General features: G+C 47.9%; 1 protein-coding gene across 3 annotated transcripts in view; it reads right to left on the bottom strand.

Moving 5' to 3' along the window:
- Positions 1–27,505, bottom strand: part of GOLGA1 (golgin A1) — a 205,792-nt gene that overhangs the window by 10,789 nt on the left and 167,498 nt on the right. For all 3 annotated transcript variants that reach the window (XM_082262615.1, XM_082262617.1, XM_082262616.1), the window contains 2 exons: positions 14,839–15,009; positions 9,423–9,509 (listed from right to left, as the gene is read on the bottom strand). In XM_082262615.1, the coding sequence (XP_082118741.1) occupies positions 9,423–9,509; positions 14,839–15,009 (258 nt within the window). The remainder of the gene's footprint in view (positions 1–9,422; positions 9,510–14,838; positions 15,010–27,505) is intronic.

The raw sequence follows: 27,505 nt of genomic DNA, 5'->3' as shown, positions 1-27,505 counted from the left end.
AAATGTGAGGGTTGTATTCACTTTTGTGAGATACTGTATGTCAAAAAATGTGATATTTGACTTACCGTAAAATCCATTTCTCTGATGTTCATTGACGGATACAGCTCCTGGTAGTCATAATGATTGGGTTCTTTACAGGAATAGGACACTAGGCAGAAAAAAAATTCTGGCTACACCTATGGGCAGTCCTAGAGGGTACTGGGAATTAGTCGCCAAGGGGCGCTGGAAGAAAATGGCCAAAGCTGACACCTGACCTTTTATCGTGCCCAACTCCAAACGCTGTTCCACACCTTTCTGCAAGAAGCCCAACACCCTCGCCACCGAAAAGGAGCGAGGATGGAACCCATGTGACTCACACCAGGCAATGTAGGCCTTCCAGGTACGAGGATAAATCTTCCTGGAGGTAGCCTTCCAAGCTCTCAGCAAGGTAGGAATTACAGCATCGGAGAGACCTCTGTCTCTCAACACCTGGCCTTCAACAGCCACGCCGTTAAAGCCAGAGACCGTAAAGCAGGATGAAATATCGGCCCTTGAGATAGCAGATCTTCCCTCAGAGGCAGCCGCCAAGGAGGCTCGACGACCATCTTTACGAGGTCTGCGTACCAAGACCGACGAGGCCAGTCCAGAGCCACCAGAATCACCTGCACCTGTTCCAACTGGCAGTTGATTTGGGGGAAAGGTGTAAACCAGCCGATACCGGTGCCAAGGCACCACCAAAGCATCCGTGGCGTCGGCCAGAGGATCTCAAGCCCTGGCCCCACCGGGCACACAGGAGACAAAACACGTCTAGATGCAGGGGCCATCCCCCCATGATCCAAGGACTGACGACTGAGATAGTCTGCCTGCCAGTTCTCCACTCCCAGAATGTGAACAGCGGAGATAGCTGGAACGTGCGCCTTGGCCCAAGTCAGAATCTTGGCCAATTCCTTGGCCGCCCGGGCACTCCCGATGCCCCCTTGGTGGTTGATGTAAGCCACAGCTGTGGCATTGTTGGTTTGAACCCGAACCGGGCTACCGAGCAACCAAGTCGCCCAATGGAGCAGGCAGAGTTTGATCGCCCTGAGCTCCAGGACATTTATCGGCAAGGATTCCTCCAGCGCTCACGTTCCCTGGGCACAATGAGTGTCCAGTACTCCACCGCAGCCCATCAGGTTGGCATCCGCGGTGATCACCGTCCACAACAGGGGCAGTAAAGACTTACCCTGGCTCAGAGCGGGTGACAGAAGCCACCACAATAGCTCCAACCTCGTGAGACGGCTGAGACATACCATCCTGTCCAAGGACCGCGGATCCTTGTTCCATCTGGCAAGGATCTCCGATTGTAGCGGCCTTGTGTGAAACTGGGCGAACGGGATCGCCTCGAAGCCTGACACCATCAGCCCCAGGGACTTCATGCAGTTTCGCAGGGAGGAGAGATCGTTGTCCGTGAGGGACCTGACCTCGCCCTGCAAAGTCTGAAGTCTTTCCTCCGGGAGAAAAACCTTTGCTTGGGCGGAGTCCAGGATGATGCCTAGGTAGCAGAGACGAACTGACGGAGTCAGTGCCGATTTCTGGAAGTTAATGGTCCACCCGAACTCCTGGAGTGTCTCAACCGTGACTGTCAGATTGTCCGACAGAGTGGCACACGAACTCGCCCTCAACAAGAGATCGCCCAGATAACCGAGGACCACAACCCCCCTCTTGCGTAGCAGAGTCAGCACCGGGGCCAAAACCTTGGTGAAGACCCTGGGAGCAGAAGCTAGACCAAAGGGTAATGCCACAAATTGAAAATGCTACTCTGCCACCGCGAAGCGGAGATACCGCTGATGACCCTCGTAGATAGGAATGTGCAGATACGCCTCTAAGTCGATGGAGGCCAGAAAATCTCCTTGACTTAAGGACGCCACCACCGACCGGATGGATTCCATTCGGAACTTCTGTAACTGCACAGAGCGGTTCAGAGATTTGAGGTCCAGAATCGGGCATACCTTGCCCTCATTCCTGGGATCGTGAACATGTTTGAATAAAACCCACAAAATCTGTCCTGCTGTGGAATCGGGACAATAACGCCGTGAGCAAAAAGATCTCGCACTGCCCCCTTGAGGTCCGTTAAACGATCCAGGGATAGACAGAGCTTCGTTGGAAAGAACCTGTCTGCTGGGCGAGATCGAAATTCGATCTTGTACCCTGAACGAATAAATTTGTGAACCCGTTTGTCCTGAAGTAGGGACGTCCAGGGTTCCCGAAAGTAACACCGGACTACCAGCCTTGGACTTGCCAGACCAAGACTTCTTGTTACCGCCGGAGGCTTTGAAAGACTTTCCTTTTGCCTGCGACCCTGAGGCACGAAAAAGCCCCCTGTGAGCCCTGAAGGACGGACCCCCCTTACTCTTTGAGGATTGGGGTAGAAGGGTACTCTTACCCCCTGTGAGACCCTTGACAATCTTATCCAAGGAGTCCCCAAAAAGACGTTCCCCCAAATAGGGGAGATCAGACACGGTCTTCCTAGAGGCATGGTCCGCCGACCAGCTCTTAAGCCACTACATGCGGCGGAGTGTAATCCCCACCGCAGAAAGCCTTGTGACCAGGGGAGCTTTGTCCAGGGCTGCATCACACAGATACACCATGGCCTGGGCCATTTGGTCCGTGAGCTCAATGAGAGTCGTGGGAACCGACTCAGCAAGTTTCTCTTAAGCACCTTGATCCAGTCCGTAACTGTCTGAGAAACCAGCACGGAAGTGAACACAGGCTTGAGGAGTGAGCCCGCCACCAAGTACATGTGGCGGTAAAGTGACTTCACGCGCCTGTCCATAGGATTTTTAAACACCGGGGAGTCCTCCACGGGCATCACCAGGGATCTATTCAACCTGAAGACAGTGTGGTCGACCTTAGGGGACACTGTCAAGCGATTGGAAACTGGGACTGCAAAGGGATAGCGGCATTGAAAACGCCTATGCACTGCCAGCATATGCTTAATGGGCCGCCACTGTTCGTTCACGATATTGTGAACTCCTCGGGGCAGGGGAAAACCTGACCCGACTTCTAGGCTTTGCAGGAGCCGAAAACAATCCGCTTTTCTGACTGTGTGGGCTCATCATCAATATGCAAAGTCTCCCTGACAAAGCAAACCAGTGCTTCTAGCAAAGCGCGTTCCCGCGCCGCAGCTGAGGGGGATTCCTCCTCCTCGCCGTCACCGTGGCAACCACCTCAGGCTCAGATTTAGAAGGTTGAGAGGGCACCGGCTGCTTTTTAATAGGAACTTGTGACATGACCAGATCAACTTTGGATGCCAGAGCTTCAATGGCTGCAGACAGGGATGCAAGAGAAGCGGATACGGATGACCCGGATGCACACACAAGCTCAGTGGGGAAATTTTCACTCTGGGACTCCATTTTGGCACAAAGACAAAAAAAAAAAAAAAACAGAAACACACTGGCTCTTTAAATCCACGGTAGCGGTCCACACTGCCAAATCGCGCTACTTGTGGAGTTCCCCTTTAGCTAGCAGACTCACTGACCAAAGCTAAATGTGTCGAAAAAAGTGCCCAAAAGGACTAAAAAAATGGACGTAGTCCTCGGTGATACACCACCTTCGGGTTATGTTACCTCCGCAGGAGCAGGACTAGACAGGAAATTAAAAAGCTCTGGCCACACCCTAGGGGCAGTCCCAGAGGGTATATCCTCTCTCTCTCTGCCTCAGCAAATCAGTTATGTGAAAAAGCAGTGCTTAGAGAATTTAACCCAACCCAACTCCAAAACAGAGGGGCGGGGACTACGTCTGTCGATGAGCTAAGAGAAAAGGATTTTACGGTAAGATTTTACAAAAATCCATTTTTCTCTAGCGCTCATCGACAGACGTAGTCCTCGGTGATACACCACCTTCGGGACGTCCCAGAGCAGTATCACAACTGAGGGGTGGGAAAATGGAAATCAAATCCCAATCTAGAAGGCCCAACCGGTGCCAACTAGAAGTTTACAATGCTCATCCTTAATGATGAGACTCAACAAAAAAATTTTTCAAACAGAAAAAAACCCTCGAGGTAGACCACCGGTCTCCTCAAATTGCGGCCTGCAAAACCTTGCGGCCAAATGAGGCATCCGCCGATGCCGTCACATCAATTTTATAGAATTTAGTAAAGGTATGTACCGACGACCAAGTGGCCGCCTTACATACCTGGACCACTGACGCCTGATGGCGAAAGGCCCAGGAAGTACTGAGCGCTCAAGTGGAGTGCGCCCTAACAGGGAACGGAGGACTCTGACCCTTAATAGAATAAGCCTGTACCACCGTTTGTCTAATCCATTTGGCAATGGTCGCGGCAGATGCAGGCAAACCCTTTCTGGGCCCATCCGTGATCACAAAAAGTGAATCCGTCTTACGGAATGATTCCGTAGCTTTCAGGTATACCCTGATTGCCCGAACCACATCCAAGGAATGCAACGCATGTTCCCGATGATGCTTGGGCTGAGGACACAAGGAAGGTAGTACAATATCTTCATTCAGATGAAAATCTGAAACCACCTTAGGAAGAAAAGATGGCTTAGGATGAAGTACTACCTTATCCCTATGAATCACTAGGTATGGGGACTGGCATGATAATGCAGCCAGTTCTGACACCCTGCGAGCAGAAGTAATAGCCACCAAGAAGACCACCTTCTGGGATAAAGTAAGCAAGGGAATCTCCCTGATGTTTTCAAAGGGAGGTTTCTGTAGAACCGACAAAACCAAATTAAGATCCCAGGGCGGTAAGGGCGCGCGGACTGGAGGAGCCAGGTGCCGCACCCCCTGGATGAAATTCCGCACCAAGGATTTGGTAGCTAAAGGTTTCTGAAAGAAGATTGCTAATGCTGAAACTTGACCCTTGATGGTGCTCAAGGCTAGCTTCTGCTCAACCCCTTGTTGCAAAAAGGCCAATATTCGAGACACCGAATAGGTACGTGGAGGAAATCCTAAAGATTCGCACCACGCAATATAAGTCTTCCATGTGTGATAATAGACTTTGCTGGAAGTCGCTTTCCTTGCTTTAATAAGGGTAGGAATGACAGAAGTAGACAAACCTCTGTCCTTCAGTACTTGGGTCTCAATGGCCAGGCCATTAAAACCAGCGACTGTAAAGCACGAAGGTAAATAGGTCCTTGAGACTACAGACACTCCCTGAGACGAAGTTCCCACGGAACGTCTGCGACTAACCTGTCCAAGTCGGCCAGGCCGGCTTGAAGAGGCCAGCCTAGAATTTCTAGGACCACTGGCGCTGATTGGATCTGAACCAGGCGTCCCTAGAGGTATCTGGCCCCGACCATCCGAGAAAGTCTGGTCGTTTTCTGTTCCCACACATTTATCAGATACCTGATAGTTATCAGGCAAGGTGATCTTTTCTGGTTGAACCTCAGGGACCGAAGTCACCCGACTAGAGGCTACTTGGCCTATCTGGTCAATCAGATCCGATTCCTGTGAGGTATCGGGACTAATCTTAGGAAAAGGTAAAGGAAAAGATCTATACAGGGAACGGTAACTACCGCTTCCTGTACTTAAATGTTGGAAGGGAAGAATCGCACCGGTAGTAGTGGTTGATGCTCGATCTAATGTCCTGAATACCGGTGAAAACGTCCCCCCACCCTGAAATTGGGTGGGGGCGCACCTTCAGGCTGTGTACTCCTTTACTTCGGGTTTGGCTGGGTTGGTCCTCTGCTTGTCCGACCAGCCCTTCTTGAACCCTCCTGGAGGAGTCTTGCCTTTCCCGGAAGTACCAGCCGGGCGTCCTTTATGGGCGGTAAAGAAAGGTCCTCGCTTGTTGCGAGGTTCCTTAGCTTTTGCAGCCTGTGGTAAAAAAGTACTCTTGCCCCCGGTGGCATCCTTAATGATTTCATCTAGGTTGGCTCCAAATAGACGATTCCCCTGGAAAGGGAGATTGGTCAAAGTCTTTTTGGAACCTAGGTCAGCTGACCAGCATTTTAACCACAGCACACGTCTGAGGATCACTGCTAACTTAGATGCATGCCCTAACAAGGGAGTAGTGTCCAAGGCTGCGTCACAGATAAACCGTAGCCCTTGTATGATCTGTTCTATCAAATCAGATGTCTCCTGGGGAATATCTTTTCCCCTAAGATCTTGGCGTACCATCTTCGCCCATTCTGTAAGTGTCTGGGAAACTAGACCAATAACAATTACTGGTCTAAATGCTGACCCTATCAGAGAAAAGATAGTGCGGGACTCCGCTTCTATCTTTCGATCCACCGGATCCTTAAAGGACGAAGTGTCCTCCACTGGAATAACCGTGGCTTTATTCAGCCTGGAAATAGGCGGATCCACGACTGGTGGTACCGTCCATTTCTTAATGATGGATTCCTCAAACGGATAGCGTCTAGCAATACGCTTGGAAATAGTAAAGGTACGTTTAGAATGTTCCCATTCTCCTTTAATCTGATTTCCAAAACATTTAGGTACAGGAAAAGCCTTCGCCGTCTTGATGGGCTTATTAGTCCCAAAAGGCCTCTCTGTTTCAGTTGCCTCTGCCGGTAAAGCCTCAAGTTTTAAGGTTTCTTGCACTGCCACAACTAGTGCGTCCACCAATGCTTCTTCCTGAATTATAGCAGGAGAAGAAGCGTCCTCCTCACTGTCTGAGGGGGCTTTACCTGGGATAGCAGCCCTTGCAGAGGAACCTGCAACTGCAGTGACCATCTCTGAATCAGAGTCAGAGGTGTCAGATAGTATAGGGGTAGGCGGGGGTCGCTTCCTTGACCCCCGTCCCTGAAAGGCCGCCTCCACCCGAGCCACCATAGACTCCAAAATTGCTGTAAATGACTCTATACTCTGTACACCGGCGGGTCCCGAGGCCCCCTCGAGGGAAACAGGTGGGGGAATCTGTGTGGCAGGGTCCATAATAACTCCAGTTACTTCCTGGATGATATAATTCAAAGTAAAGAAAAACTTTTTTTTTTTTTTTTTTGACCCTCAGCGCCACAAAAAACCCCTTAGTGTTACCTGCTAGGGATCCCTATCGATCGAGAGAGAGAGAGATAGACCCCCAGGCTCACCACTTGATGTTCAGAGTTGAACTGCAACAGCTTACAGCGCTGTCTTAGACAAACAGGAAGTCTTTTGGCTGGCTGCCCAGGAAGAAAGGAGGCGGCTCCGCCCCTCTGTACGCCTTCCGGCGCCTCCCCCAAGCTCCACGAGGTGTAGAATCACCTAAAACATGGCCGCCCCCATGCTGGAGACACGAGGCTACGCCAAAATGGCGGCTCGTGCGATCCAGCAAAAAAAATGGCGGCGGCCTGTGCTGACTAGCGGTGTGCTGCAGGCACACAACACTCTCTCTGCATGGGGATATGGCGTGTTTGGCGGTACCGGCCCTGGCGGACCGCATGGCCGTTCGGGAGGCCTGCTATTAGCTGGAGATCTGACTTGGAAGGCAGTCTACATGTCCATGGCTTCTGACTGGTAGGTAGCTTATACTTAACCCATAAGATTCCCAGAATGCCACAGATTACATCTTTGAAACCTGTATACAATAGATTGTTAGCTCCCAAACCAAGCCTCCTGGCTTTTGCACACATAAAATCACACTCAAAGTAGGAGGATTTGTGACATGTTATAGGATAGAAAGAAACTCTTTCTTACCATACAGAGAGGGGCCCGCGTTCACCACAAAACCCGTCAGGGAAAACAGGGGGAACATACTACTCACCATACCGGAACCAGGCGGGCACCAACTCCTGACAGTACCCCTCTCCACCGGGGCGGGAGGGCTGTCGACCGATACAGACGCCGTGACTCATGGTCTTTGGCGTTTCAGCAAGACGTTTAACTCGCGGGTTCAGTCCTTTAATGGGACTTTGTCGCGGCCGACTCAGCGCGGAGCTATGGCCTGCACGCGCTCGTAGGCTGAACTGGGGTGACCACCGGATCTCAACATCCAGCCCGTCGCCCAGTTCAGCTTTCTTGCTTGAAGATCTCACAGGAACACTGGAGAAAAAAAGCTGTCCAAAAATCCTTTTAGAAAAAAATGTCTTGCCAGGACCTAAGATCCCAGCAAGGTATCTAGGTCCTTACTCCTAACTAGACAGAAAATAACTGATTTGCTGAGGCAGAGAGAGAGAGGATATACCCTCTGGGACTGCCCCTAGGGTGTGGCCAGAGCTTTTTAATTTCCTGTCTAGTCCTGCTCCTGCGGAGGTAACATAACCCGAAGGTGGTGTATCACCGAGGACTACGTCTGTCGATGAGCGCTAGAGAAAACCCTCTTACTGTGTCCAGAAACAGGATAGCAGCCGCTGTCAGCGCTGTCTACAGAGAAGAGAAACTTCTGTAGGAAGTGACATCATACACTAGAGGCCGAACTCCCCCTTTTGAGCTACAAGACAATGGTGCCATAATAAAGAATAGGAGAAGCACAGGGAAAATGCCTGCCGCCCATACAGTGCGGCCTGCCCACATCCAAGATGGCACCCGGAAATGGCGCCAAAACACAGAGCAATGCAGAAAATGGCTGCTGCCCTTACATTGATGTCAGCCAGGTTGCCCACACCCGAAAACGGCGCTGACAATCAGGAGCCCAGGGACCCTGGCCACGGCAGGAATCCACTACAGGAAGCCCCCCCAGGACAAGGTCGGAGCCATACACTCCCCCCCACGCAGTGGACGCCGCTAGAGCGCCCCCATATGGAGCAGGGAGGCAGGATCCGTCCACAGAGAGCGTACACAGATCTCACAGAGACCGCAGCACTGCCATCCCCAGGAGTGGACCCACATCACCCCCCTCAGAGGACTGTCCAAGGGACATGAGGGGTAGCATCACTCACCATACCATGGACCGCGGGCTCCGCTCCGATACAGCTCGCCTCCCACCCTGAGTGGGGGTGCCGTCAGCCAAAAAGAGGATGCTGCCACATAGGGCGTTCCAGGTTGATGTGTCCCTGGGAAGAAGGTCTCCGCAGGCTCGTCCCCATCCGTTGGGGCACCGTCATGGCGAGGCCTGGGCGGACCACAACCTGCATATACTCGTTGGCCAGGCTGGGGTACCATAAGGATCTAGATTATCCAGTGCGAAGCCCAGCCCTGCTGTCGCTTGTAGTTCACCAGGAGGATCCCCTGACTAGCTAGCGATAGTGAGTGAAGAAAATAAAATAAACATTTCTCAAAGAAAAATAAAAAACTGAGACCGGGGTCCCAGCAGAGGTAACCTAGGTCATACTCCTGAGCTAGGCAGCAAGAAAACTGATTAGTAAGCTCTATGTGTCTGAAGGTAATGTCTGGAGGGACAGCCCCTAAGGGTGTGTCTAGTTAAAGCTTTTTTAATGAAGTTTCACTACCTAGCCTGCTCCTGCAGAGGGCGCCATTACCCAATAGAGATGAAACTTGGAAGAGGCTGCATCTATCAGAGGACGTAAGAGAAAGTAGGTTTTGTCTGTAGTTGGGCTTTAACTAACACAGCAAACACATACCTTATATTCTAAAGTCTCTTTAAGAAGATTTTCTTCCTCCACAGAGAAGTTGAGCAATACTGATACAGCTTTAATCAGGTGAAAAGCCTAAAAAAACAAAAGTTACAAGAAAGGTTTTGAATAGCGTGTGCTGCATTTAGATGGCTTCTTCTAAGATGCTGTTAATTTGTCAAAAATAACATGCCAGCTGTGCAAGGAAATGTTTCTCAAACTCATGGCCACACATGATGCCAAATCCCTGTTGCGTAAATGTTCATAAAAACAGCAGGCACTGCCTGCCGCAACCAACTGAGCTGGTATTGTTTTAAATAGTGTTAGTGTACATTTTTTCCATGTGTTGATGTGCATTATGCATTATTTGATGCTTCAATTGACATTATTGGGCCTACTGAATGACAATGACAAACCATGAAAATACGTAACTGTTGATAATGCAATAAAATATGAACTAACTAAATTCAAATTGATTTGAACGGGCGGGATTCTACATGTCCAAATGTTTGGTTAAGTGCTAGGAAAAAAGGATATGCAGTACATCTGTGCATGGACGTTTTTTCATGATTTGTCACTTTAAATACGCTTTCCCACCAGAAATACAATAAACTCCTAACTTCAGGACTTGGGCTTACAACATTATCCATGCTGTACCAAAAGAAAGAAAGAAAATTCCCCTTGGTGTTGGGACTTAAGGCATTGTATATTGGATCATGACAAATGAAAAAAAATATGTAAATAAAACTAATGTTTATTAATCCAAACAAAAATATAAAAAATATTATAAAATAGGTATGCATGCAAGTGAAGATACAAAAAATGCATAAGATACATAACAGTGTAGATACAGCACAATAGCAATGAACTGAAAATGCACCGACTGTGGAGGGTGCAGTGATGCAATTGTGACTTCCTCCACCTAACGCATTTCGGAGAAGGAGCTCTCCATCATCAGGGGGTATGGGAGGTATCACTGCAAGTCAATCACAAAGCAAGACATGTGGATATTGTATGCATCTTCTTAAGAACAAGGTCTGCTGTTTCTGCCTGTCCACCCAAAATATGACACGCTGTATAGAGGATCGTTAAGAAAGAAGACAATGGAATAAATTATGATCTTATAATGTTCCTCGGATTTTCTGTGGAAAAGCCACAAATCAGGAAAATAGGCATCACTGAGACCCAAAAGGATTCCGTCCCTGAAAGTTCCAAATACTGTTGTAAATGTACCGAAACTGGTACACCTATAAAATTCCATGGAAACCCGCTATGTCAAAATGGTATACGATGCGGTGTCATCTGTTGGAAGCCCAAGCTCCGATGCTGTACCAAAATCCCAAAAATTGAAGCACCACACTGACGTATTAGGAGTTCAACGTTGGTTAAAGGTGTGTGAACTGATCTCAGACCTTAAAAGCTTTTCATTGGCAAAATGACCCTGCAGCGTGCCTCATCCTTCCCAATACACTTTCAAAGCAAAATTACCATCAATTTTTAATAATTCACCTCCTAAATTGGAAAACTGGATGAACCCCATTGATTAGACAATTGATCAATGCAGTAAATGAAATATATGTGCTATGGAAGATCTTACTATGTCTATGCAAAAACAGGAAGAACGCTTTCGTAAAACATTGTTTTATTGGACACAATTACAATTTTCCACAGCAGACTTACTGACCACAGACCCCTTCGGGTAGAGGGTTAAAGGAGTACTCCCCTTCAGAATCCCACCCTACCTTCTCACTTTTTTTTTGTCTCTCTGCCGCTTCTTTCTTTTTCTTTAGTATTCATAAAGCTTTTGTTTGTACTATAAGAGCCAGTTCACATTAGCGCGACACGACTCCTTACTACTTCGGGGGCGACTTGTGCATTACATTGTACCACGACTTCGGAGCGACTTGCAGGGACTTCACATACTGGAAATAGTACAGGACCCTTTTTCTAAGTTGGAGCGACTTGTGTCGCTCCTATTAGAACGGGTCCTGTAGCGGTCAATGGACTGCGACTTGTCAGGCTGACAAGTCGCCTGACAAGTCACGCTAATGTGAACACCTTAAAAAGGGGTTTGTTTGTTTTTCTTTTTTTACCCCTGTAGATGACCCGTTCTATGCTCAATGGCAGAGCTTCTGTTACCAGCCAATTTCTCAACATGGATAACATGATGGATAAAAAAAAACATGCTGGAGGGAAAATGCTGATAATAGCTTTTTTGTGCTGGATTATAGTAGCGTTTTAGTAGTGTCGGCATTTTATTATTGTTTTTACGGTACATATGAAGAAGCATTTAGGAATGTATAGCTTTTTTCTGCTGGAAAAAGGCTCCAAAAACTCTGCAAAACTATCTTGTTTTCTGCTCCTAGCTGCTGAAGCTCAAAAAATGCAAATAGCCTAACGTAGTGTGCATGTATATATAGAATAACACTGTTTAGCTTCTAAGAGAAAAGAAAATGCTAATATCAGTGTCTAGGAGATTAAATAAAAACTCTAGTGTGCATGAAGCCTTCCTCATAGTAATGAAGTCCTCAGCAGCATTACCGGCCATGATTGAGTTGTCTGCTGCTGAAGTACAGTGCTTAAACTATCCCCTGCCCTTCTCTCTCTCTCCACTTGCATATATTTATGTTTATCTTAGCCAAATAATTCTGCTGTCTTGACTCCCAAGAGCCTCTTGGGAGATTTCATTTTTGCTGGGCATGTGTACATCATAAGAAACTAACATAGGGCACCCTATTTGTCCCTTCTCCCAGCAGCTGTCCCTGCAAGGATTTTACAAGGCTGGTGAAGACATTGCAAAGATTAATACAAGTTGTTTCCCATTACAGTTAAAAGATTATAGAAAACATTATTGCTAGAACATACAGTTTGCAAAATAATCATTTGATCCCCTGCAGATTTTGTTTGTCCACTTATGTACTTGGTGGAGAAACCCTTGTTTGCAAGCACAGAGGTAAGACATTTCTTGTGGTTGGTTATCAGGTTTGCACACATCTCAGAAAGATTTTGATCCACTCTTCTTTAGAGATCTTTTCTAAATCCATAAAGCATGGAGCTCAACCCAAAAGGGGAAGCTCAGCTTATCTGCCTTCTCCCTGAGTCCAGTGCAACATTTGCCACCTTTCGGGGGAAGGGGGGAATGGGTCCCTGGTTTTGACAGCTACCCGCTGCCACTTCCGGGTAATCTTGCCACAGTGAGATCACCTGGAAGTTCGGCCCCCTTCCTCCTTACCCCACCACCAGGCCATTTACAAAGCGCAGCATGCTTCACGCATGCGCAGTAGGGAATCGGCTGTGAAGCAGGGTGGCTTCACTGCTTGTTTCCCTTACAGGCAATGGCGGTGGCGGCAGCACCCGAGAACCGATGGAAATATAGGCTTGGGTGCTGACATCACTGGATTCCTGGACAGGTAGGTGTCCTAGTAATAAAAGTCAGCATCTACAGGGTCTGTTATTTGGCTTGGTGGGTCCTTTGGACTCTAGCTGTACCTCCTTTTGAAGAACCACAGTTTTAGGACTTGGTGTATCCTGATGTCAAACTTTTTACTATTGACTTCTTTGTTGCCAATAATGTTATGATTCATGTACTGACAAACACTGTTGTGGTGCGTAGTACTTTTCTGTATGCTACCCCCTTTTCTGTGTTTTACTGTTCTACTATTTTGCTGTTTTGTTTAAACTCAATAAAAAACTATTGAATACTAAAAGTCAGCACCTACAGTGTTTGTAGCTGCCAAATTTAAATTTTTTCATGGAGATGCTGGACCTCCTCTAAGGTTTCTTGGCTGTCACTTGGCAACTTAAAGTTTCAGCTCCCTCCATACATTTTATATAGGATTAAGGTCTGGTGACTGGCTAGGCCACTCAATGACCTTAATGTGCTTTTTCTTGAGCCACTCCATTTTTGCCTTGGCAGTATGTTTTGGGTCATTGTCATGCTGGAAGATCCAGGGAAGAAGGTTCTCAAACAAGGTTTTACAATACATGGCCCTGTCTATTGGCCCCTCAATGCGGCAAAGTCAGCCTGTACCTTTAGCAGAGAAACAGCCCCAAAGCATAATGTTTCCACCTTCGTGCTTGACTGTTGGTATGGTGTTCTTAAGGTCATAGTCAGCATTTTTCTTCCTCCAAACATGGCAAGTTGAGCTAATGCCAAAGAGCTCAATTTTTGTCTTATTTGACCACAGCACTTTCTCCCAATCCTTCTCCAAATCATTTAGATGTTTATTGGCAAACTTCAGACCGGGGACCTTACAGGCACTGCAGGATTTCAATCCATGAAGGCGTATTGTGTTATCAATTATTTGTTTGGTGACTGTGGTCCCAACTGCCTTGAGATCGTTCACAAGCTCCTCCTGTGTAGTTCTGGGCCTCACTTCATCCTTACCCCATGAGGCGAAATCTTGCATGGAGCTCCAGACCTTGGGGGATTATTGGCTATTTTGTATTTCTTCCATTTGCAAATAATTGCTCCAACAGTTGTCTCCTTCTCACCAAGCTTCTTGCTGATGGTTATGTAGCCCATTCCAGCCTTGTGAAGGTCTACAATCTTATCCACAACATCCTATGACAGCTCATTGGGCTTGCCCATGATGGTGAGGTTTGAACAGAAGAAAGAGATGCTGTGGACAGTTGTCATTAGGAGCACCTTCCTAAATTGACAGGACTAATTTGTGTGCCACATGGGCACATACTGTAGCCAGTCTGTGGGAGCAAGAATTATTTTTGGTTGGTAGGGGATCAAATACTTATTTTACTTACTGAACTGCAACTAATTTATAACATTTGTATCATGTGTATTTTTCTGGATTTTTGGTTCATATTGTATCTCTATTATTTATAATACACCTATGATAACAATTATAGACCCTTCATTTCTTTGTATATGGGCAAATGTACAAAATCTGCAGGGGATCAAATAATTATTTTCCCCACTGTATGTTAAAGGTGGAGGTGATAGAGGTTTGTAGGTAAATTTGGGTCATGGCAGATGATTAGGCACATAGCAAAATTAGGTCTGGTATAAATAGACCGACTCTGTCTTAAGAAAAAAAAAAAAAAACTGCTGCAGGAAAAAAATGCAAGCAACAAGGGGTACCTGCAGAAGCTTCAAAAAGCCTTCCGATAAGGCTGAATTATTTTCAGTTCTGACAGAGAAAGCTTTGACACTTCCTTCTACTGCCAAAGCTTGCTTGCCGCTTTTTATCCTTTTGTCCAAACAGACAGCCAATCATAATGATGGGTTAGAAAGAATGGGATTGGCTGGGACTTACTGTCAAGCTAAACGACATGGCATTCAGTTACATCTGACAGCTTATTTAAGCTGCTCCGGGTGCTTTATGTTTTCCCTGCATTTTTTTTTTTTCTAGTGACAGGGTCTCTTTAAAAGTAACAATTTGTTGCCATCATTATGCATATTGCTTACCTCTGTTTCCCGAGCAGACATAAACTTCAGCACAACATGTTTCAAGTACTCAAAGTTTATCTCTCGTGAGTCAGTAAGGTCAGACGAGCTGGTCACAGTAAAGGAGGTTGCCAGTGGATCAGGATTTAGCTTCTCTCGCACATCAATTACCTCTGGCTCCGGTTTTAGTTTCTAAAAATGACAGTTCAGATTAGACATTGAAGAATTTCAAATGTTATAGGAATTAACTCTAGAATACAGATGTCCATCAAGCACAAAGACCATAGTGGAAAAGTATGATGTGATGGCACAACCAGTTATTAGTTTTAGGCAGAAATTATTTTTCACATAGGTCCAGGCAGGTTTGGACGGCAGTTTTTTTCACTTAAGAAATTAGATAATTTAAAAACAGCATTTTGTATTTACTTGGGTTATCTTTGTGTAATATTAAACTTCGTTTGATGATCTGAATCCTTGAAGTGTGACAAATATGCTAGAGACGCACCGAAATTTAGATAATCGAAAATGACAAATAGAGAGAATTAATCTTCCAAATAGGGGCACAGACAGCAGGAAAACTTGACAGGTGGTTTAATCCCCCTGCAATCCCACTCTTAAAAAAAAAAAAGTTTTGCCTCATACATTAATAGAAAAAAAATGGATTCTAATTATATGCTCTGTTTTCTAAATCAATGCTTACTTTCTAAGCTGTTCATATTATTGTCCGCCGCTCTCTGTCCTGCAGATGGCAGGAAGTACCCATGCATGTCCAGTCTGCTCTCTTCCACAGCTCAGCATTTAGCGAGAGCCAAAGAGAGCAGACTGCATATGTGGGGGTAGGGAACAAGGTCAGGCATGCTCGTTTGTGAGTTTCAGGGGCCATTCATCCAATGCTGGGTGCAGATGGCAGGACAGAAATGGGAGGACACTTATAAGGACAGCTTAAAAAGTAAGCAACTATATGCTAAACTTAGAAAAGCATTTTAATGCATCTGGGAAACTGTAATGTATAAGGATGTTTAAAATGCTAACCCTTTAATGTCTTATAATCGGGTAGTGAGTGACCGAAATGAGAAAGCTGGTTGCTTCCCTAAAAGTCCAATACTAAAAAAATAAAAGTCCAATTGTATGGTCAAAGAGATTCGGGTATCTGCCAATATGAAGAGGAGGGAAAATGATGCACCTTGAATTTCTTATGCCCCACCCAAGAGCTTAAACTTTATCACTGTGGCTTGGAGAAAATTGGGGATGACGTATGATGTGTAACTTTTTGTAATGATGTGTAATTTTTGTCTTACCGTAAAATCCTTTTCTCTGATATTCATTGACAGACACAGCTCCAGAATCTTCTTGACCATTGGGTTATGCTGCCCCCTACAGGAGTAGGACACTAGGCAGGAAAAACCTTTACCAGCCATATGGGGCAGTCCCAGGGGTATACTCCCACTTACTGCTATAGGCACTCGATTTTGTTGCAAGCAGTGTCAGAAGAAATATAACCCAACTCAAAAGAGAGGTGGGTGCTGTGTCCATCAATGAACATCAGAGAAAAGGTTTTTACGGTAAGACAAAAATCCAATTTTCTCTTTCGTTCATTGACAGACACAGCTCCAATGAACAAAATCTAAACCTAGCCAACCAAGTAACAAGAGCTCAAACAGGAACAACTGGAGCTCATCTGAAAAATACACCCTCAAAAGAGGACTAGTCCTCTCACACAGCGGCCTGCAAAACCTTGCAGATGCCACACATCCACTTTGTAAAATTTTGTGAAAGTGTGCACTGATGACCAAGTGGCCATCTTGCAAACCTGAACCACGGACACCTGGTGACAAAAGGCCCAAGAGGCACTAAGCTCCCTTGTAGAATGCGCCTTAACAGGCAAAGGAGGATCCTAACCCCTAATGAAATAGGCCTGCACCACCGTCTGCCTGATCCATCTGTAGATGTTCGCAGCAGACATAGAGAGCCCTTTATGAGGTTCATCCGTAAGAACAAATAGCGAGTCCAAATACCTAAACGACTTCCAACGACCACATCCAAGGAATGTAAGGCAATCTCCTTAGGGTGTTTAGGCTTAGGACACAAGGAAGGCAACACAATGTCTTAATTTAGATGGAAACCAGAAACGACCTTAGATAGGAACGACTAATAGGGACGAAGCACCACTTTGTTTCTGTGGACCACAAGACAACGCAGCCAACTCCGACACCCTGCACGCAGAAGTAATAGCCACCAAGAAAGCGACCTTCTGTGTCAAAGTGAGCAGAGTAATTTTACAAATATTTTCAAAACGCGGTTTCTGAAGAACCGACAGCACCAAATTGAGGTCCCACGGAGGCAACGGAGACCTCACCGGGGGAGCCAGGTGGCGGACCCCCTGAATAAAGGCATGAATCAAGTAGTGATAGCCAATGGGCGTTGAAAGAAAATCGCCAAGGCCGAAACTTGGCCCTTGATAGTTCCCAAGGCCAAGCGTTGATCTTCCCCTTTTTGGAGGAACTTTAAGATTCTAGCAACCGAAAAGGAACGGGAGGAGACCCCCCCCCCCCAGCCTCACACTACGCAATGCATGCCTTCCAGACACAATGGTAAATCTTCCTAGAAGTACGCTTTCTAGCTTTCAACAGCATGGGAATCATTGCTTCCGACACCCCTCTATCCCTCAGCACCTGGCTTTCAATAGCCACGGTGTTAAAGCCAGTGACTGTAAAGCAGGATGGAAGATAGGCCCTTGAGCCAGAAGATCTTCTCTGAGAGGGAGTCTCCAAGGAAAGTCAGCGACCAACCATATCACATCTGAGTATCAACACAGGTAAGGCCAGTCTGGGGCCACTAAGATGACCGGTCGTCTCCTGACGAAGAACCGGAGAGCAAAGCCACCAAATCAGGGACCCTCTCGTACCCTGGCTCAACAGGATCAGATTGTCTAGAGACTGTGGATTCTTGTTCCACTTGGCAAGAATCTCCCTTTGCAGAGGTCTCGTATAGAACTGAGCAAATGGAATCGCCTCGAAGGTGGAAACCATCAGGCTCAGCACTTGCATACAAGTCCTGAGAGATGACCTTCTGTGGGACAACAGGAACCGAATCGCATCCTGCAACTTCTGGAGTTTTTCCCCCTGAAGAAACACCCGGGCTGAGTCCAAGGTCAGGCCCAGGTAGTCCAGCTTGGTGGACGGAACCAGAGCAGATTCTTGGAAATTCAGTTTCTATCCGAACTCTTGCAAGGTTCGCACAGTGATGTTCAGATTGTTTTTCAAGGCAGTAGGAGACTCTGCTCGCAGAAGGAGATCATCCAGGTACCCCAGTACCACAATTCCCCGCTGGCGCAACAATGCTAACACCGGGACCAACACTTTTGTGAACACTAAAGGAACTGAGGCTAGAGCAAAAGGTAATGCCATGAATTGATAATGCTCCTCGCCCACAGCAAAGCGAAGAAAACCCTGATATCCGACATATGTTGGGATGTGAAGGTAAGCTTCCTTGATATCTATCGAGGCCAGAAGATCCCCTGGATGAAGGTTTGCCACTACCGTGCGAATGGACTCCATCCGGAATTTTTGTACCCGCACATAGCGGTTCAAGGCTTGAGGTCCAGGATTGGACTAACTTTTCCCTCCTTCCTTGGAACAGTAAATAGCTTTGAGTAAAACCCCTGAAAGCATTCTGAGTCGGGAATCGGTACAACGACCCCTTGGAGAAGTAAGTCTTGCACCGCCCCGAGGAGACCTCGCAGGCTATCTGGGGACAAACACAGGTTGGAAGGGAAAAACCTTGCCGGAGGCAAAGACTGAAACTTGATCTTGTAACTGGACCAAATCAGTTCGTGGACTCTCCTGTCTTGAATCAATAAAGTCCACGGGTCCGGAAAAAAGCGAAGACATCCCCCCACCCCAGATACGGGTGAGTGCTCCCCTTCAGGAAGAACAGGGCTTGTCTGCTGGTCTGAAGGAACCTGCTCTCTGCTTACCAGACCAGGGCCTCTTGAAACCTCCAGAGAGGGTTCAAACGGATTTCACTTCCTTGTCCTGCGATCCTGAGGAATAAAAAGGCCGCTTGTGAACCGAGAAGAAAGGCCCACGTTTACAAAGAGCCCCCTTGCTGCTGATCGCCTGTGGGAGAAGAGTACTCTTCCCCCCTGTAAGACCCTTAATGATCTCATCCATGGAAGCTCCGAACAGGCGATCTCCTACAAAGGGAAGATGAGACCGGACCATCCTGGAAGCCTGGTCCGCAGACCAATTCCCCCCTCCAAATCCTGATGCAAAAGCTTTGTCCATCCTTAAGAATGAGCAGCCCAAACCAACTATTTACATATGATTTTTTTTTACTGTGCGTTCTTCTTTATAACATCACGTGTGTGATAAAGTTTGAAACACAAAATCATAAATTATAATATAATAAATAACTATAAATACAGTGCATTGCGAAAGTATCCGGCCCCCTTTAACTTTTCAACCTTTTGCCACATTTCAGGCTTCAAACATAAAGATATAAAACTGTACTTTTTTGTGAAGAATCAACAATAAGTGGGACACAATCATGAAGTGGAACGAAATTTATTGGGATATTTCAAACTTTTTTAACCAATAAAAAACTGAAAAATTGGGCGTGCAAAATTATTCAGCCCTCTTAAGTTAATACTTTGTAGCGCCACCTTTTGCTGCGATTACAGCTGTAAGTCGCTTGGGGTATGTCTCTATCAGTTTTGCACATAGAGAGACTGAAATTTTTGCCCATTCCTCCTTGCAAAACAGCTCGAGCTCAGTGAGGTTGGATGGAGAGCGTTTGTGAACAGCAGTTTTCAGTTCTTTCCACAGATTCTCGATTGGATTCAGGTCTGGACTTTGACTTGGCCATTCTAACACCTGGATATGTTTATTTGTGAACCATTCCAATGTAGATTTTGCTTTATGTTTTGGATCATTGTCTTGTTGGAAGACCAATCTCGGTCCAAGTCTGAGGTCTTTTGCAGACTCCATCAGGTTTTCTTCCAGAATGGTCCTGTATTTGGCTCCATCCATCTTCCCATCAATTTTAACCATCTTCCCTGTCCTTGCTGAAGAAAAGCAGGCCCAAACCATGATGCTGCCACCACCATGTTTGACAGTGGGGATGGTGTGTTCAGGGTGATGAGCTGTGTTGCTTTTACGCCAAACATAACATTTTGCATTGTTGCCAAAAAGTTCGATTTTGGTTTCATCTGACCAGAGCACCTTCTTCCACAAGTTTGGTGTGTCTCCCAGGTGGCTTGTGGCAAACTTTAAACAACACTTTTTATGGATATCTTTAAGAAATGGCTTTCTTGTTGCCACTCTTCCATAAAGGCCAGATTTGTGCAGTATACAACTGATTGTTGTCCTATGGACAGAGTCTCCCACCTCAGATGTAGATCTCTGCAGTTCATCCAGAGTGATCATGGGTCTCTTGGTTGCATCTCTGATCAGTCTTCTTGTATGAGCTGAAAGTTTAGAGGGACGGCCAGGTCTTCGTAGATTTGCAGTGGTCTGATACTCCTTCCATTTCAATATTATCGCTTGCACAGTGCTCCTTGGGATGTTTAAAGCTTGGGAAATCTTTTTGTATCCAAATCCGGCTTTAAACTTCTCCACAAAAGTATCTCGGACCTGCCTGGTGTGTTCCTTGTTCTTCATGATGCTCTCTGCGCTTTAAACGGACCTCTGAGACTATCACAGTGCAGGTGCATTTATACAGAGACTTGATTACACACAGGTGGATTCTATTTATCATCATTAGTCATGTAGGTCAACATTGGATCATTCAGGGAGCCTTACTGAACTTCTGGAGAGAGTTTGCTGCACTGAAAGTAAAGGGGCTGAATAATTTTGCACGCCCAATTTTCCAGTTTTTTATTTGTTAAAAAAGTTTGAAATATCCAATAAATTTCGTTCCACTTCATGATTGTGTCCCACTTGTTGATTCTTCACAAAAAATTACAGTTGTATATCTTTATGTTTGAAGCCTGAAATGTGGCAAAAGGTCGAAAAGTTCAAGGGGGCCGAATACTTTCGCAATGCACTGTAAGTTAAAGTATGTATGTAAATATATATATATACATATACACTGTATATATACATATACACACACACACACATATACTATATATATATATATATATATATACATACATAAAAAGTACAGTAAAACTGCAGGAAAGGGCACTGGGGGGAAAACTAATGTGAATTTATTTTATTTTGCAATGTATCAGTGTGCTTGGGTGTTTTACTGTTTGAATTTTCCGCCGGTTCCACCCCCCTGCGAGCATCACGTCGCAGGAGACGGAAGCCGGGGCACACAGAGCATCGGGAGGAAGAGCCGCCGCCACACACCGCCGGGATACATTGCTGGATCCCGAGGACAAGGTGAGTACCCTCTCTTACAGGATCCAGCGATCTTCCAAACGGTACCCGAGTGTGGCTCGGGGTTACCGCTTTTGGCACTGAAATTTAATCCCGAGCCACACTCGGCAATACTGCTAGGAAGGTTAAGGTCTGGGAGACCAAAGTTATGGTAAACACGGGTCTAAGGATGGAACCAGCCATAGTAAAAAGATGTCAGAGCAGAGATTCAGCTCTCTTGTCAAAAGGGTCAAAAAGATGGAGAGTCATCCACCGGGAGAAGGGTGGCTTTATTTAGCGTGGAAACCTGAGAGTCCACCACAGGTGGGACTGTCAGTTTTTTTTATTTATTTATTTTTTTTTAAAAGGGACTCTTCAAAGGTATACCTTCAGGCGAAATGCTTTGGTACTCCGACAGTGCTTTTAGGTGAACCCCATTGACTTGTGACACTTTTGTCAAATAAAGCTGGAAATGGAAACACCTTTGTCGCCTTAGAAGATTTGCGGCTACCGGAATGTACTAGCTCCTCCGACGCAGCAGCAGCTGCGTCCTACAGTTTTAAAGTTTCCCGCACTGCTACAATCAGTGCATCCACTAGCGCCTTTTTGTGCGTAGCCGTAAAGGAAGAGGAATCATCCTCACTATCGGAGCACTCAGGGTGCATGGATGCAGACCACGGCAGCCAAATCGCCCTCAGAGGAGAGAGGATGCAGGTGAAGGCGTGGGGTGCTTTTTGAACATTCCTGTTTTGCAGGACCAAATCTACCTTGGACACTAGTGACACCAGGACCACCGTCATAGCAGACAAAGCGGACTGGGCCCCCAGAGAGCCCCCCGCAGCCTCTGAAAGAGAGTCAGGTGGAAAAACATGCTTCATGGACTCCATGGTGAACCCAGGGACAACCATAGCAAAATAGGAAAAAATGCTTCTAAAAAAACCCCCACCGCCACACAAGCAGCCCCACAAGTCCCAGCACACCAGGTGCTGCCATAGCAGAGAAGAGGGAGAGCCGTTTTACACCCACAGAGAGACTCCCCACCACGACCCAGGCACAGAGCAGAGCGTCCAGCTGCAGGCCATGCGGCGATGAGAGGAGGAGGAAGTGCAGGAGTCAACACTAGACACCGCTCTGTAAGCTTCAAAAAAAACATGGCCGGCACTTTATTCAATAGGAAATTACAAGAATATGGCTGGATTACACAAACATGGCCGCTGATAGATACAGCAGCCATCCACAACAAAATGGCGGCTCCATGTAGCGCCCACGCGGCTCCCGAGACCCCCCCCCCAGAAAGGAATGGGCAGGAAGGAGGGGGGGGGGGCTGGCAGGAACCCCCACCAGGGGACCATCCCCCCTGGGGTGTGTGCCCCCCCCCCAGCCCCCATCACCAGCTTAATATCCCCCAAAGGAGCTAATCCTGTACGTTCACCCCTAAGGGGAAGGGAGGGGGAGTTAGGTGTGAGCAAATGAGGGGTGGTCCACAGCAGGACCACGATAAATGAGGAGGGATGGGAACTTAGGGGGTCTAACCATTCCAGGGAGGACCCACGTCCACCCCAACAGCCCACCAGTGAAAGGGGGACACTACTTACCGCACAATGGAAACCAGGTGCCGGGTGGGCACCACTCCAGGCAGACCACCGCACCATCTTGGAAAGCGGGCCAGAGGTACGCTGCGACTCAGGCCGTGACCAGGTCTGAGCGTCCTTGTGAGCCCCCGTCCAGTGGGGCTATGTCGCGGCAGACCTAGTGCTGAGCTGAGATCGGGTTACGCTCACTGGCCGGACTGGGGAGACAGTAAAGATCTAGAATATCAAGTGCGTCGCCCAGTCCGGCAGTTGATTGTAGTTCTCACAGAAACAGAAAACAATATCCATGTAATGCTAGGCAGAAAAAAACTGAGTGTCTATAGTAGGAAGTGGCAGTATACAACCTGGGACTGCCCTAAAGGTGTGGTAAAGTTTTTTCCTGCCTAGTGTCCTACTCCTGTAGGGACAGCATAACCCAATGGTCAAGAAGATTCTGGAACTGTGTCTGTCAATGAACGAAAGAGAAAAGTTGATTAAAGAGGTGTGTAGCCCTATCTGCCCAAGATCTACCTGATAAAGGTAATAGAATAAAGTCATGTTCAGTGGCAACCCTAATATGTTATCTTGGTGGCAGCAATGATCAATTATTTAGGTTAGATGGTTAGCAGCATGATATAGAATTGGGTCAGGGAAGCTGATACCACTTTAATACTTGGGGAGGAAATTTTTGTAAAATCTTACCTGTAAAATTCCTTTCTCTGAGTCCTCCGACAGTCGCCGCCTCTTCATATTCGTCACTAATGGGGTTATTGACCTTTGCTCCGTAGGAGTAGCTAGGCAACAGAATATATTAATATCAAAGCTTTTAGCATATCTCACCCCCAGGGGGTGGTCCCCTCAGTCAATACCTCCCTGCTTCCTGCATACCAACTCAGTTTCAGTAGAATAGCAGTAGAGTACATAAACAAACCCCAAAAGAGGGGCGGGGGCAGCGACTGTCGGAGGACTCAGAGAAAGGAATTTTACAGGTAAGATTTTACAAAAATTCCGTTTTCTCTTACGTCCTCCGACAGTCGCCGCCTCTTCATATTCGTCACTAATGAGGACGTCCCAAAGCAGTGTAGACATGAGGGGTGGGAAAAAAAGCAGCCGCGCCTAAAGCAACGCAGTACCCACATCAGAGAAAGGAACCTTACCAAAGTAAGAGAACCAACCGGGCAACAGGAAAACGCGCTCAACAGGAGCAACAACCCAGGAAAAAACAAGTAACCCAGGGGTAAAAACACCCCAACAGCCAAGGGCCCAAACAAGGGACCCTAAGGCCCAGCCGCACTAAGAACTTTACGGCCAAAGGAAGCATCTGCCGCTGCCTGAACATCCACTTTGTAAAATTTAGAGAAGGTGTGAACGGACGACCAAGTCGCCGCCTTACACACCTGGGCCACAGAAGCCCGATGATGACAGGCCCAAGACGTACTCAAAGATCTGGTAGAGTGCGCCTTCACAGGCACGGGAGGAACCTTCCCCCTCAAAACATAGGCCTGCTCAATGGTCTGCCTGATCCATTTGGCGATGGTAGAAGCCGACGCCGCCATGCCCTTCCGAGGTCCCTCAGGAAGGACAAAAAGGGAATCCGACTTGCGAAAGGATTTAGTCGAAGACAGGTAAACCCTGATCGCCCTAACAACATCCAAGGAATGCAAAGCCACCTCCTTCGGATGCTTAGGCTTCGCGCAAAGCGAAGGCAAGACAATGTCCTCATTGAGGTGAAATTCCGATATCCTCTTCGGAAGAAAAGACGGGTTAGGTCGCAAGACCACCTTATCCAAATGGATCACCAAATACGGAGACTTGCAGGACAAGGCCGCCAGCTCCGACACCCTGCGAGCCAAAGTGATCGCCACCAAGAAGGCAACCTTCTTGGACAACAAAGACAACGAGATCTCCCTGATATTTTCAAAAGGAGCATGTTGCAACACGGACAGAACAAGGTTCAAATCCCATGGAGGCAAAGGCTCCCTCCTAGGAGGGACCAAATGTCGCACGCCTTGAACAAAGGTGCTAACCAAAGAGTTAGACGCCACAGGGCGTTGAAAGAGAACGGCCAGAGCAGAAATCTGACCCTTAATCGTGGCCAACGCTAAACGATGGTCCACGCCCGTTTGAGGGAAGGCCAACACTCTCGATACCGAGTATAAGCGAGGGGAATACCCCCTGGACTCACACCAGGCAAAATACGCCTTCCAAGTACGGTAGTAAATCTTCCCTGAAGAGGCCTTCCTGGCCTTGATCAAAGTGGGAATGACCTCAGGGGGGAGACCCCTATCCTTCAGGACCTGGCTTTCAACAGCCAGGCCGTCAAAGCCAGCGACTGTAAAGCAGGATGGAATATCGGTCCTTGAGACAGAAGGTCTTCTCGAAGAGGCAGACGCCACGGAGCGTCGACCGCCAGATTCACGAGGTCTGCGTACCAAGACCGGCGAGGCCAGTCTGGTGCCACCAGAATCACCGTTTTTGGTTCCGAGGCCAACCTGCGAAGGAACCTGGACAGCAGCTGAATCGGTGGAAAGGCATACATCAGGCGATACTGATGCCAGGGCGTCACTAACGCGTCCTTGCCACGAACCTTTCCACCTTGTGATTTAGACGAGACGCGAACAGGTCCACATCTGGGGACCCCCACTTCGCGCACAATATCTGGAAGACATCCGGGTGAAGGGACCATTCTCCCTGGTCCAGGGTCTGGCGGCTCAGATAATCCGCCTGCCAGTTTTCCACCCCTGGAATGTGAACCGCAGAGATCGCCGGGACGTACGTCTCAGCCCAAGACAGAATGTCGGCTACTTCCCGAGCCGCCCGGGCACTCCTTGTGCCCCCTGGTGGTTGATGTAGGCCACCACTGTGGCATTGTCCGTCTGCACCCGAACTGGACGGCCCTGAAGCCTGTCCGTCCAACGCAGAAGACAGAGATTTATCGCTCGCAATTCCAGAATGTTGATAGGAAGGGAGGATTCCTCCTCTGACCAAGTTCCCTGGCCGGACAAAACGCCCAGAACACCACCCCAGCCCGACAGGCTGGCATCCGTGGTGATCACCGTTCACGACGAAGGACGTAAGGACTTGCCCCCCGACACCGCCGGGGACTGGAGCCACCACAAAAGACCCCTTCGGGTGAGATGGCTTAACGACAGCCGCAGATCCAGAGATTGCGGACGCCCGTCCCACTTGGCCAGGACCTCCGCCTGAAGTTCTCGTGTGTGAAACACGGCGATGGCCGAAACCATCAATCCCAGACACCTCATACACGTCCGGAGGGACGAGCACTGATTGTCCCTGAGGGACCTGACTTCGCACTGAAGTGTCCGAAGCTTGTCTTCCGGCAGGAAGACCTTCGCCTGAACAGAGTCCAGAATCATCCCCAGGTAGGGAAGACGAACCGACGGACACAACGTCGATTTTGGAAAATTTATCGTCCAGCCGAATTCCTGCAGAGTCTGCATCGTGATGGACAGGTCGTTCACCAGACCCTGACTGGTCGCGGACCGAATCAGGATATCGTCCAGATACCCCAGGACAGAAATGCCCTGGGCTCTCAGTAAAGCCAGAACCGGCGCAAGCACCTTGGTGAAAACCCGCGGAGCCGAAGCGAGACCGAAGGGTAACGCCACGAATTGATAATGATCCTCCGCAATGGCAAAACGAAGGTACCTCTGGTGACCCTCGAAAATGGGGATGTGTAGGTACGCATCCTTCAAGTCGATAGAGGCCATGAATTCCCCCGAAACCAGGGCAGCCACCACCGAGCGCAGGGATTCCATGCGAAACTTGCGAACCCGCACAAAGCGGTTCAGAGCTTTTAAGTCCAGAATCGGACGTACTTTGCCCTCCTTTCTGGGCACAGTGAACAGATTGGAAGAGAACCCCCGAAATCTGTCCCGAAGAGGCACCGGAACCACCACTCCCTGGGCCCGCAGGTCCCGCACCGCCAGGTGCAGATCCTGCAAGCGCTCCGGAGTCAGCTGAGGGTTTGAGGGGAAAAATCTGCCCGCCGGCCGAGAGAGAAACTCGATCTTGTATCCAGATCGAACGATTTCCTGAACCCACCTGTCCCGAATGCGGTCCAGCCAGGGTTGAAGAAAACCGAGCAAACATCCCCCCACCCCAGAAACGGGTGAGGGCGCCCCTTCAGGCCGCATTGTTATGGGCAGCTGATCCGGACTGGCCGGACTTCTGCTTACCCGCCCACGGCTTTTTCTGGGAGCCTTGGCCTTTGAAGGGCTTGCCCTTATAGTGCGACCGAAAGGCACGAAAGGACCCCTGAGAGGGCCTAAACGAAGCATTCTTCTTACCGCGAACAAACTTATTCTTGTGAGATTGGGGCAAGAGAGTACTCTTACCCCCAGAAATACCCTTTATCAGAGTATCCAAAGATTCGCCAAAAAGGCGAGATCCCGCGTAGGGCAAATTTGCCAGAGTCTTGCGAGAAGATTGGTCAACCGACCAACATTTCAACCATATCACCATATCAGGCGACGGTTCAAGACCGCCACACTAGAAAGGCGCGCCGCCAAAGGGACTAAATCCAAGTCCGCATCACACAAATACATGACACCCTGATGAATCTGATTCACCATAGCCAAAGTCGTCGGCGGGGCAGAGTCAGCCACCAGAGTGCGCCTGAGCACCTGCGTCCAATCCGCAATAGCCTGGGCAGCCATAATGGAAGCAAAAATAGGCTTCAGCATAGAGCCAGCAACCGTATAGGCATGACGGGCCAGAGATTCCAATCTC

The sequence above is a fragment of the Pelophylax lessonae genome, assembly GCF_965119305.1.
Source record: "Pelophylax lessonae genome assembly, chromosome: 7".
Taxonomy (NCBI): domain Eukaryota; kingdom Metazoa; phylum Chordata; class Amphibia; order Anura; family Ranidae; genus Pelophylax; species Pelophylax lessonae.
Note: the sequence above shows the minus strand (reverse complement) of the source record. Positions and strands in the feature narration are given on the sequence as shown.